Genomic DNA, 16,282 nt, shown 5'->3' with positions numbered 1-16,282 from the left:
TTTTTGGTTCTAAATGAATTTTAGTTGGGTTGCTGTCCGATGCATGGATGTATAAGGTCCAATGACACTATTTAGCAAGCTGCTGCCCAGAAAGAAGAGAAAAAGACAAAACCCACTAGGACAAGACATATAAAGGTGAGATTTGTAACTCTTTTGTATTTGAATACCAATGTTAATGTGGTTGAAATCATCACTGAAATTCATGCCAAATGATTTTCTGACAGTCTAGGCTATATATGACAAAATTCTAAATCAGGTACAGCCCTTGGCTTTTGAGAGACAGATTGAAAAAGAATGGAAACAGCAGAGGCTAAGATATCCCGACCTTAAGTCCTTAGTTAAACAATGAAACCTACATTTCCCATAATGCCATTCCCTGTTTAGTAGTACTCAACATGACCAATAAATTAATCAAAATGTAAAACTGGTGGAGTGGCCCTTTAAGTTTGGACTCTAACAGCTCATATGACACATGCTTTCTCTCCTCTCTCTTTGTGTGTAACCTGTCATAAGCTGGCTCACTGCCAATGACAAAGACAAATCACCAGGCAAATTTTAAGGCCAATTAAATTTATTATAGAAAATAGTCACATAACTCAAGCAATAATAGGTATGTGGTGTGGAGAAATTGCTGCAATGCATGACAGAGTGGCACATGTGTTTTTGTGTTCTCAGCGAAAAACAAAGGGCAAAACAAACAGGAGAGCGAGAGACCAAAGTGTGTTAGGACAGCTTAATATAACCACAAGACAGCCTACACAGGTGCCACCACTTTAGACTAATGACCCAACCTGCCTGCCAACTCCTATAGGAGAACCAGCCATAGAGCAGGAAAGAGAGGGGTCTTACCACCCCCTCTACAAAAACAAGGTTCAACCATGAACTAAGCACTAATAATCATCCGTCCATCCATCCATTATCTATACCACTTATTCCTGAATAGGGTCGCAGGGGGCTAGAGCCAATCCCAGCTGACACTGGGTGAGAGGTGGGGTCCACCCTGGACAGGTCGCCAGTCTATCACAGGGCTGACATGTAGACAAACAGCCACACACACCCACACTCACTCCTACAGGCAATTTTGAGTTGCCAATCAACCTAAGCTGCATGTCTTTGCACTGTGGGAGGAAACCGGAGTACCCAGAGAGAAACCACACAGGCACAGGGAGAACATGCAAAGTCCACACAGAAAGGCCCCGGGTCGGCCTGGGCTAAAACTCGGAACCTTCTTGCTGTGTGGCGACAGCACATATCAAAATATAACAAGCTGTTAGCCTTTAACTTGACCTTTTCGCAATCATTAAGAATGTATAAAACATTAAGCTTGTCATTTAACCAGCAAATAACCATTTAACCAGTTCTTGTCAGTACAAAAGAATTACATTTATTGAAAAGAAAAGTGACCTTCCCCAAACACACTAGTGTTTTGGAGTCAATAAATATAGAGAGAAAAATGTGTCACTGACAGTGATAAATGTGTGTTACATGAGCTACAAACAAGATTTACAAATGTGTATGAAAACTTGTAATTTGTGGTGTTTGCAAATACCTTGCTCAGTGTTATTGTAAAATATGGACACAAATGTAACCTGATCTGCGTGTCAGGCAATCTGTCCACACACATTTAATAATCAGTTAAAAAAGATACAAAAGAAATTCACAAATATTTTTATTATATTAGTTTGCACAAGAATATTTGATCATATTATGAACTTGAAACTTAATAATAGTTGAATATGTAAATTATCAAGTATTTATTAGTAAAACTGACACAAATGCTGCTGCTCGTCTTTTGACAAGTACTAGGAAATTTGAGCATATAACCCCGGTACTGGCTTTTCTCCACTGGCTGGGGTGACCGTGCTTTTACTGTTGCAGCCCCTAAATTATGGAATAGTCTACCTTTTAATGTTAGGTCAGCTACTGACCTCAGTACTTTTAAATCATTGCTTAAAACATATTTTTTTGGCTTGGCTTTTAATACACAGCAGGGCTTGATGCATTCCTTTTAATTCCTTTAAACTTAATTTTAATTTATTGAACGTATGTTATGTGTGTTTGTTATTGTGCTGTTTTATTTTTATTTGCACTGATTTTATTTATTTTATTTTAGTTATTTATTGTGATTTTATTTTGCCATGTAAAGTACTTTGGTCAGCTGGATGTTGTTTTAAAGTGCTATATAAATAAATTTGATTTGATTTGACATTTGTTCAATTTGTTTTTTGTGAACTGAACAATTTATAAATAAATGAATACATAAACCCCACAAATCATCCTATACATTCGTAAATCTTGTTTTTATTTATAGATCTTTTAAAGCTGCATTAACTAAGATTTAGCACAAATTTTGATAAATCAAGTTAAAAAATTGTCTAGAAGTGTTGCCTTCCTGCTGTACTAAACTACCCCACCCCGCCATGCTATCTTTAGGCATTGTGTTCTGTGGCCAGTGTTCAAATCCGCATAGCACTTCTTCCACGCCTTCACTAATCCAGGGTTATAAAATTGATTTTTCAAACCAGTATGATTGATTACAAACACAAACCATGGAGGCTCCCTGTGCAGGTAAAACCCAGGATGGGAGCGGACCTGTTAGACCCAAGAGGCCATGTTCTGTAGCACAGAAAGAGCGTAACAAAGAAGGAGGCAAAACCAGGGTTAACATCGGTTTGGCATGTTGGGGATGGAAAGCATTAAAAACTTTCAAAGGACTAAAATATAGACGGAACACTACTGTAGCTAGCTAAAATGTACAGTATATGTTCCCATGCTTAGCAGGCTACCGTTAGATTTTCAGTTTTGTACCTTTGTATTGAATTATTCAGGTTGTCACTTGAGTCATTCCAATTGACTGCAATGTTAGCGTTTTGTTGTCCAATTAGATTAGATCAGATCAGATTAAATTAGACTTTATTAAACTTTATTATCATTACCCATGTACAAGTACAAGGCAACAAAATGCAGTTTTGCATCTGACCAGAAGTGCAATAACAGCCGTGAAGAGTGAGCAGTATCTACAGTATGAACAGTCAGAACTAATTTACCGATGGATATGTACAACTGATATTTACAGTAAGATATGTAGGGTAATGTACGATGTACAACAGACTATGGATTCAAATTACTTAATAGACAAGGTATATTAAGCCTATAAAACACTAGTGCAATGGGATGAGATGGGATGAAACTGTGCAGAATAAGAAGATAAGTTACATGAGTTAACAGTTCAATGGATATAAATAATGCAAAGATAAAATATCTGGCAATTTAGCTAATTTTTGCTCGGTTTCGTTCCAGTTTATGTCAAACCCAGCACTGTTGTCCATGTAGCATTTTAGCGAGAAGTTCTTCAAATTTACACCATCAACACAACTAGAAAAGTGGGGAGTTTGTTCAACTATCAAGGCATAACATGAAATTTCTCATTTCACATATAACTCATGGTGTGCCAAGTATGTAACACTGAACATGACGCCATAGTGGCAGGAACATTTGTATTGTATCAATATTACTGGGAAAAACATTCCTCTGTATAATTTGCTTGTCTTACTGCAGATACATCCACTACAAACAACATCAGACATATGTATGCATATCACTAAAATGTAAACCTCTTTATTTGACATCGTGTCACTGCAATACCACCAAACACGATAGGCTCTTTGGGCTTTATATTTTGTATACATTAGTTATGGAGCCGGTTATTACTGCTGCGCTACCTAACTGCTACAACTGCCTCCAGCTGTCGTGGCCACATATGACCTATCAGAGACAGGGCAGGAGGCAAAGAGGCAAAGAGGAGGGCGATAATGCTTGAGCTTGTTTTGACTCTCACTTTTCCCTTAATGGCCCAAAATTAGAGGAGAAGTTAGGTAATGCTGCTTTAAGATGCATTTGTCACCATTTTTTGAGACTATTTTCTCTCCATAGAAAAGGGGAACTGATGCTTCCTTCAGTTGCAGTAAATTGCTACTGAACTGAAACTGCTTGCTGAATAAAAGCAAAATATGGCATACTGCAGTAAAACTGAGGAGGTAGTGCACAGTAAGTTGATAATACTTTTCTATTGCAGTATAGGCTGTCATATAAGACAGGCTGAGCCTGAAAACAGCAGCAGCAGCTGCAGACAGATGTGTCCCAGCAGAGGTGAGCAAAAGACGTGTGATCGCCTCACCATTATGTCACTGTATGTGTTTCTGGACAACTGTGTATGCATATGAGTGGCTGTATCATAGAAACACAAAGTGAATATGTTTATATTTATACTGTATGTATGTGAACTAGTGCATGTGGTCATATAGAGTATGTGTTTAAGACTGCATGTCTGTTACAAATGTTTATAAAAGCAGTATGTGTGAATTTGTGTGTACTTTGACAGCAGTAGTGATTAAAAATTGAGCTTGTTTGCTCAGTGTGCTGCATTCAAGTCATCTCAAGTACATCATGAGCATATTGTATAATGCTGCAGCACACAAAACAGAAAAAACATTTTTGACAAATGTTAGAATCATCTGATGTGGTATTAAATGTTTGTCCACTTCTAATATGTTCACAGTGTGCTTACAAATACCTCACACTGCATCATAATGGAAGTGTTACTCATTACTCTGTCACCCTTAATTCATGTAATGTGCAGCAGAGATAAATCTGCATCTGTATTGTGTCAGTGTGGTGCTGGTGGACTGGCTTCATGTCATAATGTCAACTTTTTTTATAGTATACAGTAAAGCATCTGGGCCTTGTCAATGAATTTATTAATGCCAAACAATAAACAAGAGCTTATAAAATATGAGAAGGCTCCTAGCTCTGCCCTATTGGCCACTAAAGATTCTCAGGGGAAAATTATCTTGAGTGTTTAATTTCTGTGTATAAATCACACATTTTTTAATGCCGCCCCCTCTGCTTACTTTTTTATAAAAACTGTAACTGCACAACCGTTAAAGTGACGTAAATGGCGACATGGTGGAGCAATTTCAAAACATCATCTTCCTACACATTTTGGAATAAAACTGTTAAGGCCTTCATTTTGTGTCTGTATCCACTGACCTGGGTGATTTTAATGGTGAGTGTAGCACTAATCAACAATCTATATTTGTCTTTCAAGTCAATGCATCCACTGTAATTTTTCAAAGCTGCCTATGAGCCCTGTCACTCCCTCAGCTGTTCTGTTACTGTTTACCATCAACCATGTAGTGCAGTAAATGACAAATGGAGTGAGAACTACCTCTACATGTAAGATAAGTGCTGCTCAGCAATCACTTGATAGACAGCGGAAAACACTACAATTCTTCTCTGGTACCAGCAGTAAAAGATTAACAAAGAGAAGAGGTGTAAGTCACAGTAAAACAAAATCAATGCAAAAAAGTGATAGGAAAGTAATTAGGGTGTGATCTGTAACAGATGCAGAGGCACGACACTAGCACAAAACCCTGAACGCACCCCACACCCCTGTTAGCTCTTACTTTTATGTGTGGTAATGTTTTGCGCCACTTACTTACATCTACAAAGAAAAGCTGGTGCATAATCAGCAAATGCCATTGCTTTATTTTAGCAGGAGAAATGAGCGGGACAGAGCCAGGAATAAGACCTGCTGGGTCAGTCTGCAGTGCAATGCAGAGAAGAGCATCATGCTGACTCTAAACCTGAGTCATAGCCCTTTGTCTTCTAGCCTACTGGGACATTGTCCCAGGCAAAAAGAAAAAAAAAAACATGTAGCTTTAATTACGCATGAACCAATGGGTACAGCCTGCAAAGATATATTGTCAAATGAGTAATTTCATGGCCTTGTAACAACCAGTAGATCTGTCTGTGAGCCAGGCCGTAAGCTATTGCATAACACTGTCTCTTTATCATCATTTGCCAACAGAGGATGACCTTGAGAGGCAGGCAGAGCCCCAACCCATGGAGGCACCATCAGATAGGGCCAATTCAGTTTAAGGGTTTGATTCAGGCAAATCTAGTTGACTTCTGCATGCTGTTCTTATTGTGTGTGTGTGTGTGTGTGTGTGTGTGTGTGTGTGTGTGTGTGTGTGTGTGCAGGAGGGGTGGGGGAGCAATAAGTGCAGGCGGCTGGTAGATGAGAGGTGGTCATGCCTGCACTGATTTGCAAAAAGTAGCTTTCCAGTGAGGACAGTGTGGGTTAAAGAAACACACCACACCCCCAGTCTTCCTCCTGCAAACCCAGACAACACACACACACAAACGCACACAACCTTTCATCAGTGCCAAATTACACCAGGACACATCACACTATTCTGTATGTTGTACCAAGCCATCCCACGCAAAGTCGCAATTATAACTGACATAGATCAAACAGCTGATCAGACATTGATCAGGAAGACTGCATTAAACACTGATATTTCGAAATCATGGTGTGTGTGTGTGTGTGTAGGCAATGAGAGTAAACCCAAGCAAAATAACCATGTTCATCTCATGTTGATTAAGTCCCGGTTTTGCGTGCAAAACACGTAAAATGCATCAGGATTTAACAGCTGTAGAGATTATATTAGATATGTGTCTTTATTGTCATTTCTCTGTCATTAATATGAACTTAAAACGCCAATAAATCCATAAATTTGTCTGATCTGAAAGGATGACGCACCAGGTTGCATAACGCTAATATACATCAAAACCTGGGAGGTCTGTGAGTAAACATTAGCTCACACAGAGAATCCATCCTACCTTGCGAGAGTGCGGGGTCAACGGGAGAAGTCCGGTCTGATGTCTGAAGTGGTCAAAAAACCTGGAAGCACGGAAAAAAGAAGCGATTCAAACGTCTGGAAATGTGCTCCGTTGAGCCAGTAGTAGCTTAAGATTTCTTTTCTGCGTATTCTTTTATTCTGTTGTGTTTTTATTTTATTTTATGCTGGAGAAAAGTGTGCCTCGACAGAGAGTATGCGGTGCAGGTCCGTAGGATGATGCTGCTAAGCACACACTGCTGCTGATGTAGTGAGAGGAGGAAGACGGACACGGGGGGAGAGAGAGAGAGGCAGCACTGCATCTGTGTCTCTCGCTCCTAGTGGGCACCCTGGGATGAGAATAAAGAAAATAACAAAGAGCAAGTTTAACACGAGCCACATTAAAGTTAAGCTTGGTCTTAACTAATCCTGTCGTGCCTTCGCCTAATACAGATACAGTGTTTAGGAGAACCATTAACGTAGTTGGCAATAACAGGGACATTTCTCACTTTAGGTCCTGTCGCAGCTGCGCTACGTTCGCGCTGCATACTTAATGACAGCTAACCTGACTAAGTAGCTTACTTTAGAAGGTGAGTAACCAATGAGTAATAGCTCTTTGAAGAACTAGATGACATCGTTAGCCTTAAGTGTCAGCTAACAAATAGCTTAAGTACGTTTTAATGAAGGGTTTGTTTCCATTTTCCAATTATAGAATACATCAAGCTAGCATAATGTTAGCTGACTTTGTTAATGCCACTGATTGTCAGGTGCATAATGAAACGTGGTCATTATGTTTAACATAATATAAATACCATATGCTGTATAGACCATGTCAGCTTTGCTTTAAAGGGTAGTTCAAAGAAAAGCAAACAAGAAATTCAGGCACTTTTGACCAAGCACGTCCTTTGTGTGAAGACGTGTACTTTTCTCTGGTTAGCCCCCTGGTCACCGCTGTCAAATATGGTAGCTAGCTTCAGTAGCTAGCTGAATGCCAGAAGAATTTTGTTTTCCTTGGTCACAATAAGGTAGCATGAATAAATCCACATACAAATTAAAATTCAAATAAGAGTTTCTTCCACAAATAGATCGCCATTTAACTGTTATGTGATGTTGCACACAATAATATAGTTAACTTGTTTGGTTATAGAAATATTAAATCCAATCAGCTACAAACCATAGATGACAGTAGGAACCCAATGCTTTTATTTGGCATATTATTTTTGTCATGTTATATTGTAGAATGTTTGATATTTCAAATACAGACCTGCAAATCTGGTGCTGTAAATAAAAATACTGTTTGTGCTTGAACATTTAGTAAGTTGAGGGGTAAATGAAGGTAAAGCATATAGGCTTTTCCACAGAAGACATTTTGACATGCTAGAAAAACACAGGTGTAAATTATACAGTTCATGATGGATAAAATTCTTTCGTTTCCAGCTCACTGAAACACTGGTATAGTTTCCTGGGACGCTTGAACGGACCCATCTTTAATGTAATTATTAACACCTGTGCTTTTTCTGCTATGAAAGGTCAAAATGTGTGATGTGAAAAGGGCCTGTTGTGTTTATTGTTACAAACCCATGCCTGGCAGTTCCTAATTGAGGAGATAAATTAGGCAACAGAACAGCGACAGTACCATAATGCCATTTCTGTATTCTGTGCAGTGAATCCACATCATGCTGTGTAACAATCTGTTCTGATGTAGGGAATCCACTCACTGAATATTGCTGTGTCCTTTGCTTCAGAGGTACATGCTCCATGTGTTTTGAGCTGCAGGTTTGGAATAAGGTGAGTTGCTGTAGCTTTTATACAACAGAGCACACTGCTATTATGGATACTGCAATACAGATGGAAATTTGTACTATAGTACAGACTGAGGTTTATAAGACCATCATCTACTTGCCTGTTTTGAATCACTAGATTGAATCCAGTCTCAAAAGGCTATGAGTAGCTTTAATACAAATGTTTTCTCTAGCAGAAGTAAAGTAGCATTAGAAATATTTTTGACATGATTGTTTTTCATAGAGTAACACTTATTGATTTGAGCAGTGCAGCTTTCAGATGTAGTGTTCACACTCAGGGTATTTTTATTTTTGGTTTAGTAGATAGAAGAAAATGGACGAAATCACACAAGAAGATATTGGGCCACAAACAGAGAGAGAGCTTACGTCACCATCCTCCTCAAAACCAAAGACAGTTTGTACAGTGACAAACAACCACAGTGAGAAAAGCAGGTTTGACTTTCCAGAGCTTTTGACATTTCAGAAAACCAGTAGCTTGCCACCATCAAAGAGCACCCCTCAGAACCATATGGTCAAAATATACACAACAGAAAATTGGGATATTCAAGATGAAAAACCTTGTGAGCAACTGCAAGACACTAAATTAATTGCCATGCCTACTGTTAAGGTGACTACTTCACACACTGATTATACACATGCAAGATTGTCTGAAGTCTGTTATACTGCTGAGAGACACTTCCTACATGTAGAGAAAGATGAGCAGTATCCGTTCACTAAAAGTGACAAGCTCAGCTTATACCGCCTTGATGATGCAGGTGGGGCATTAGCAGACTCTCACATGTCAACAGATACTAGCACTGACATGTCCTGTAATCCTGATTGCAAACGGCTAGGGAAATCACTTGTAGACGAGGACCCTGGTGATTACTGCCTTCACGCTGGAAATGACCAAGATGGGAGACAGGTGCAGCACTATATCAGTCAAATCCAAGCATTCACCATTAGTTCATGTGATGAGGAGGTCACATGTCAGTCTGATCACACTTATGTAAATGCACCAGTTGATGCAGATTTCTGCAAAGTGTGGATCCAGTTTGCTGAATTTGAAGCAAGTAATCAGAAGAGGGAAGAGCACAACTGTGATAAGAATAACCTTTTCAGAAAGGAAGAGAAGGAGTGGAACAGTCCTACATCTTCCAGTGCTTATGTAGACTTGAAACCATTCTACACAAACCCTGAAGAGAACAGTTCTGGGAGCTTGACAGAAGACGGAAAAAATGAGGAAACAATATTAGAATTGCAGCATTTTGCAAATGAAAACGCTGCCATAAGTGATGCGGAAACAAAAGGGCAAGTTAATGAGAATGGCATGAGCAGAAACTTTGTCCCCTTTGTTGCTGAATGTGTTGAGGGATCATTTGTTAGTTATGATGTGGTCTTAGCAAGAAATATTTCAGTTGAGAATGGGAGCCTTGAAACTGATGACTTCTGTGAGGCATTGGGAGAGCATGCTGCTGGCAAAATGATAGCCAAAGCTTGGATTGAAATGGCTGATCACACAACAGAGACTCCAATGTCTGCAAGAATCGGTGAAGCACCTGCTGAAGGAGATAATGATGCATTGCCTTTCAATGTTATTGACCCTGCAATGTGGAGTGAAACTGAAAGGGAGGCTGAAGAGAAAAGCTGTAACCCAGAGAGTACTGCAGGTGTAGAATTATCTCCATCAGTGCAAGTCTGTGAGATGGAAATGTCTCTTCCACTTTGTTCTGCTGTCAGGCCATCACAGGAGGTTTCAGCTCCCAGTTCAACCAGGCAGTTTAATCACCAAAGCAGAATGCAGCAGGGGAAAGAAGAAAAAGAGGACTTATGTCAGCCATACACAGAACCACAGACTTGTTCCATCACCACCAATGAAACACATGACATGATTGGCAGTAAAGGTGGCAGTCACTGGAAATCCTCTCCCAGTAGGAGACTATGCAGGCTCGAAAAGCCTCCTCCTGCTGGGTACAGAAGACAAGAAAGTTATAGTATTATGGGACATCAGTTGAATGAGCAGGATCAATCTAGCTATTTTCCTGTTAGCCTTGACAACCAAAAAACACAGGAAGCTGAACATTCACAGACAGAAACCACCAGAATGGACAGGACTACTGAGATCAAACAAACAGAAGAAATTACAAATTATGAAGAAGAAATAAGAACTGAGGAGCACGGGAGCTTAGAGAAAACAGAGGAGTCAGTGGAAGAACTTCTGAAACTAAATGAGGTAAGCAAAGAAGACACAAATGAAACAGCACGTAGTTGGACAGAGGGAAAAATTAGTGAATGTGGCAACAGGATAATTATCAAAGATCAACTAGAAAAGAAGCTTGAGTATTTTTCTGACCATGTATACATGGCTAATATTTCCATGATGGTTGAGACAACTGAAGAAGAGGAAAGAAACAAAGTGACAAATGTGGGAGAAGAAGAAATGAAGCCTGATCGGCATGAAAACTCAGAGATATTGAAATTAGAGGATGATCTGCAGCAACACACTAAACACAAAACGGACACAATGCTAGAATCTCATGTTGAATGTATCAGTGAATGGACAGACGGTAACTTGAGTGGCAACAAATTACCCCAAGTTAGTCACCAACACAGAGCAGAGACATTTATGGCTGAAAGTCCAGATAACATTTTGGCCTTCACTTTTCCTCTAACAAGTGATGCAGTTGTGCCATATCAACATGATTTAAGCCATTCACAAAATGCTAACGACAACCCCACAGGCTTAAACCGTAGTGACAGATTTTCTCCAGTGCCATCTGCTTTCACTCTCTACGACCGAGCGCTGGGTGGCTTTGATACTTTCGAAAAGATCCAGCTCTCACTAGATGACGATGACGATGATACTGCTGGCCCAGGCAACATCCCTTTGCTCACCAGCTTGCCAGGGCAGCTGTTGAAAACACCCCAGCAACAACTTTCCCACTCCATGCTAGGGGCTGAGAGTGACAGGCATGAGGAGACACCGGAAGAGGAGAAGGAGGGTGAGGAGGAGATGGAAAGATTTAAGTGTCACACTGACAACATGGATAATGGGGATTTAGACAGGGAGACAAGTTGCAGTGAACTCCCAAACTTCATCTCAGCAGCAGATGTTATTGCTCTCGGATGGCCAGAGCCACAGACTGACTGTGAATCAGCCTGTGATTTCTGTGAGAACATCCTGAATGACATGAATACGCAGTCAAAATCCACCACTGTTTCCACTAAGAGTGACAGCGCAGTCTCCAGTGTGAATGACTACCCTGAGTTTGAAATGCAAAAACAATTCAACATGGTCTTAAAAGAGCTGAACTTGTATTTTGATATCAGTACAAGTGACTGTGCAAGCGACAAAGCATCATCACCTGAGCAGAGTAGTGATATAACTGAACCCTTGGAGGCAGACTCTTCAAACTGCAAAGAACATCTCAGCAGCCCACACCTGGGATGCCACAGAGACACAACAACAGGTAACTACAGCTAATGTGCTTCATCTTTACTGTTCAGTATATAGGGAACTGACAATTCATATTCATTGGCTGTCCATGTTTTTCATGTACAAATGTCATTGTAAGCATTTATTATTCACTATTTAATTATTATGCACAGTACTTACAGTGTCATGATAAAACATGGTTGTACACTGTGAAGATATCAACAAAGCCAGTATTTCCCAAAGGGCATTATTTTCTTGGTGCTGCTGACAGTTGTGTCACCATCCTAACACAACCACTATAAATAGTATCCTCTGGGATACAGATGGAATTTGGCTTTTAACCACATCTGATGCAATAAATGAACTGTGCATTGCCCCTGTTAAATAAACAAGAAAATAAAACAAAGGGATATGATTGCTTTTTGAAGAGTTACCATTCAACACTAGACAAATGTACTGTCACAGCAGCACAAAGATTGTCTGTTTAAGTTATTACTTACAATATATAATTATATAGAAGTGATTCAAATATAATTTAACAATAAAAGCTATCTTAGTGTGCATATAGAAAATCCACTTTGATAGTGAAAATGAAACAGTTCTATGAGCAAATCTTGAAGGAAGACTTTTGGTGAAATATTCTTAAATTCTTATTCATGCTTTCTTGAGACCAGCCTCTGCTGCAGTGTCTTCAGGAAGTCACTGAGCCTGGCCTAGTATTCCAGAAAATAACCTCACATAACCTGTTTTTATGCTTCGTTTTTTCCTAGGGATTACAGAAACTGTAGGCTGATATTTTTCCACTTTGGACAGACCCTCTGCTTTCAGTCTTAATGCTATGATAAGGCAGTTTCTCATCTAACTCTCAGCATGGATATGTGTATTTCCAAAATGTCAAACTATTCGTTTAGCTATCTGAACCATCTAAATAACTTTATCCTTACACCATTCTGTTATGTCAAACAGTGCAGTCAATTTAGTATTTTTCCTCAAATTTCCACATATTGAAAAACAGTTTAGGCACTGTCCTACATAGTTTACAGTAGTCTTTAAAAATTGAACCACTTCCTCTTTATATTTCAATGAAATTAAGTGAAAAGACTAACTTACACATCTAGGTTCAGTACACAAAAATGTGCAAAAGTTGTTGGAAATTAAAATGTCAGGTTTGTTATTAACTATCATTATTGACACCATGATAATATTCAAACAATGATGCCAAAAAAATATTTTGTTACTTGTCAATAGATGATGCTGATGAAGAGTGCAGGCTGGAAATGTGTGAAGGTGTTCCAATGGATTGTTGTACTGCAGCTGGTAGCTGTGATGGCGAGCAGGAGGTGCCCCTTGGCAGCCACATGTGCCCAGAAACATCTGTGAAGGCAGCAGAGAAACACAGAGGTTCAGAGTTCACATCTTTTTAATTCAGTATTTTTGGCCAAATGACAAAAAAAAAAAACTTAACATTAATATATTCACAACCAAAACTGTTCTTTTGTTCTGTTGTTTTCAGTCTTGTATGGTTAGGACAGTTTTTCCAGGATGTTGGGCAGATTTACTTTAAAGGGTCACTCAGGTTAATTCACTGAGGAAATGTAATTACTTTTTTATTGGTTTATCTGTTGGGCAGTTTCGTGAGCAGCGGTTAGCACTGTTGCTTCACAGCAAGAATTCTCCGGATTCGAGCCCCGGCCAACCCAGGGCCTTTCTGTTTGGAGTTTGCATGTTCTCCCTGTGCCTGTTTGGGATCTCTCTGGGTACTCCGGCTTCCTCTCACAGTCCAAAGACATGCAGCTTTGGTAGATTGGAGACTCTAAATTACCTGTAGGAGGGAGTGTGTGGTTATTTGTCTGCATGTCAGCCCTGTGATAGACTGGCGACCTGTCCAGGGTGGACTCCGCCTCTCGACCAATGTCAGCTGGTATAGGCTCCAGCACCCCTGTGACCCTGTTCAGGATAAATAATTGATGGATTTGTTTTTTTAAATTGACACAGCTACCTTTCATGTTCAGATATTCATTTCCATTGCTCAATAAGCTGCAGTGGAACGATAACACCACCATGAGTGTAAGTGTGAAGAGCAATAAACAAGATAGAATTAGTCAGTCCTTCCTGGCTGTCAACTTTTTTTTTTTCAGAGCCCCAGGAGATGGAGCAGAGAAGGAAACTGTGGTCTCCATCCTTCATGTGTCTGCCATTTGTAGAACAACAGACACACGGTGAGGGTCATGTTGTTATGGCGGACAAAATATTGAAAACCCTGAGCACTGTAATGACAAAATGATGGGTTAATGTGTAATAATACATATTAATATCTGGAACTTAACACCTATAGTACTATTCTTAGACTAACTGAAATTCATTTTGTTTTTATTTTCTATTATATAGTGACATTAAACCCATCTAGAAGTAAAATATCAAAAAGACAACAATATAAGCATAAAAATGTAGTGTAGCACTTAAGCCTGCTTCATCTAGTCTCTCTCTTTCCATCCCCCCTACTTCTGCTGGTCTCCACTGCATTATAAACCCAAGTGTGCTTGCTGGGAGTAAAGTGTGCTGACCTCTGAATATGTAAGAGGAGTGTCGGTCTAACAGGCTGCCTAGGTTCACCTTGTCACAAAATCAGTCTAATAGCCAGTCGATTTGCTCCTTACATTCTGAAACATTATGATAATCTTGCCACCTTGTTTGTAGTTTTTCACTGTGATGAACCATTAACGGAAAAGAAAGGCCTGATTGCTGAGTACAAGTCACTTATGGTGCTGCTGTGAGTTACAGTATGGAAGCATCAGTGCTGGCAGCCATGAGGGACTGATTCATACTGTGTTGTTACATTTCCCTTGATGTTGTGTTTCATGTGCAGTACTGCCAGAGCAGCCCAAGAGACTGGAGCCACTGAGAACATGCACACGCCCGATCCGGGTTGGACTTTCAAAGAGAGCCAAGACCAAGCACCTACACTGTCCGCACCCCTACAAATGAGCATGGGAAAAGGAATTGAGTTGATACTGTATGTGCAAGAATGTTAACGCACCTCTTAATGGCTTAGTCGTTTTCAACAGCTTAGATATTGTTTACTGATTTACAGTAAATGTTCATGGTTTTCATGTGCCTCCATTCAGTTTTCATGAGTTGCACTTGTTCCTGTACAGTTCTGCTACAGCTTTATCTTAGGGAAGTTTGACTCCAGGCAATATCCTGTTTCACATTTACATACACCCACTCAGGTTCACATTTAATCCCACTGTGTGCTGCTGTTTTCCCACTGCGATTAGAAAGTAAGTGCCTTGCCCAAGGACACCTTGTCAGTATTGGTGTTTATGAACAGCAACCTGCTTCCTCCATAGTTCTCCAGCTGCTTTTAAACATTTCTCACATTTACTTATTTATTTATTTATTGATATATTTATTAGTTTGCTTTCCTCCCTGACACATTCTTGTTTATTTTTGGTTATATGGTATTTATATATTTATATCAACTAGTATTTACATATTTCGCACTGTACATTCACTTTTGATTCAGCTGTGTTACAGTTGATTCCTATGTGTTACTGTAGTTGTATTGATACAAATAAGCCTCATGTTTCTCCTATGTGTAGGTGTATTAGGCCAGGGTCAATGAGCTGCATATTTACTGTTGTTGTGGTGTTCTGATTTTACCATTAAATAAGGTTCAAACAAAACACAAAGGTGGTTGCTATAAACCTGATAATGTCATTGAAATGCAGTATACCTCTCTCAGATTTGCGTTAGTCTTCAGTTGCCAATAACCTGCTTGCTAAAGCTGCACCCTGTACCACTTTGTTACCTAAAACATAACATGGTTTGAAGATATCTCTCTTAAGGAGCAAAATGAAAAAGTAGAAATTACCAGATGTTTGATTTTTTTAAAAGAGTAATTAAGATGTTTCTCATAGGCTGCACTTGTTCCTTTTTTTTCTAAGCGGCAGTCCCCTCAGTATAGGCAGTTGGACCAGTTTTGTATCTGTGATGTTTTTTCATGTCCTGATCACATCTCTGAATCAAAAAGGTAGGAGTTTTTAGTAAATATAATAGTTTTTTAGGGGAGTGTTTTCTTTCCATGAGCAAGGTGTCTCAGCTGGCAGGCAGGCAAGTGCAAATCAAAAAGGAACACCACCATGGTATGACTTTCCAAAAATAATTAGATTCAGACACTACACATTCAGTCTGCCTTGTTAATCAGGCACAGTGTGAAGGCTTATGGCACTGAATTAGAATATTTAGTTTGTTTTTTTCTGGTTGATAATGACTTTGTCATTTTGACACTATTTGTGCCTGAGCAGTATTTGCCCACTCTGTTTGTTGGTTGTTGCATGAATTAATCTTCACATGGATATACTGTAGATATTTTTCACCTCTAG

General features: G+C 39.5%; 2 protein-coding genes across 7 annotated transcripts in view; one reads left to right on the top strand and one right to left on the bottom strand.

Moving 5' to 3' along the window:
* vsnl1a (visinin-like 1a) overlaps positions 1–6,915 on the bottom strand; it is a 41,458-nt gene extending 34,543 nt beyond the window's left edge. The window contains exon 1 of the mRNA XM_020588165.1: positions 6,685–6,915. The gene's annotated coding sequence lies outside the window, so the exon portion shown is untranslated. The remainder of the gene's footprint in view (positions 1–6,684) is intronic.
* A 128-nt stretch (positions 6,916–7,043) lies between these two features.
* On the top strand, positions 7,044–15,616 carry LOC109952866 (uncharacterized). Of its 6 annotated transcripts, XM_020588164.1 has the most exons (7): positions 7,044–7,270; positions 8,386–8,468; positions 8,783–8,914; positions 11,792–11,931; positions 13,146–13,298; positions 14,036–14,116; positions 14,764–15,616. In XM_020588164.1, exons 3-7 carry the CDS (start codon positions 8,796–8,798, stop codon positions 14,880–14,882), a joined length of 612 nt encoding a protein of 203 aa, XP_020443820.1. In that variant the 5' UTR covers positions 7,044–7,270; positions 8,386–8,468; positions 8,783–8,795; the 3' UTR covers positions 14,883–15,616. The 6 variants fall into 6 exon arrangements, with proteins under 6 accessions (XP_020443820.1, XP_020443819.1, XP_020443818.1 ...); XM_020588163.1 differs by having other exon boundaries at positions 8,426–8,468; positions 8,786–11,931; XM_020588162.1 differs by having other exon boundaries at positions 8,426–8,468; positions 8,783–11,931.
* Positions 15,617–16,282: the final 666 nt, after the last annotated feature.

The sequence above is a fragment of the Monopterus albus genome, unplaced genomic scaffold (genome assembly GCF_001952655.1).
Source record: "Monopterus albus unplaced genomic scaffold, M_albus_1.0 scaffold507.1, whole genome shotgun sequence".
NCBI classification, from domain to species: domain Eukaryota; kingdom Metazoa; phylum Chordata; class Actinopteri; order Synbranchiformes; family Synbranchidae; genus Monopterus; species Monopterus albus.
This window is presented reverse-complemented; position numbering and strand designations above follow the sequence as displayed.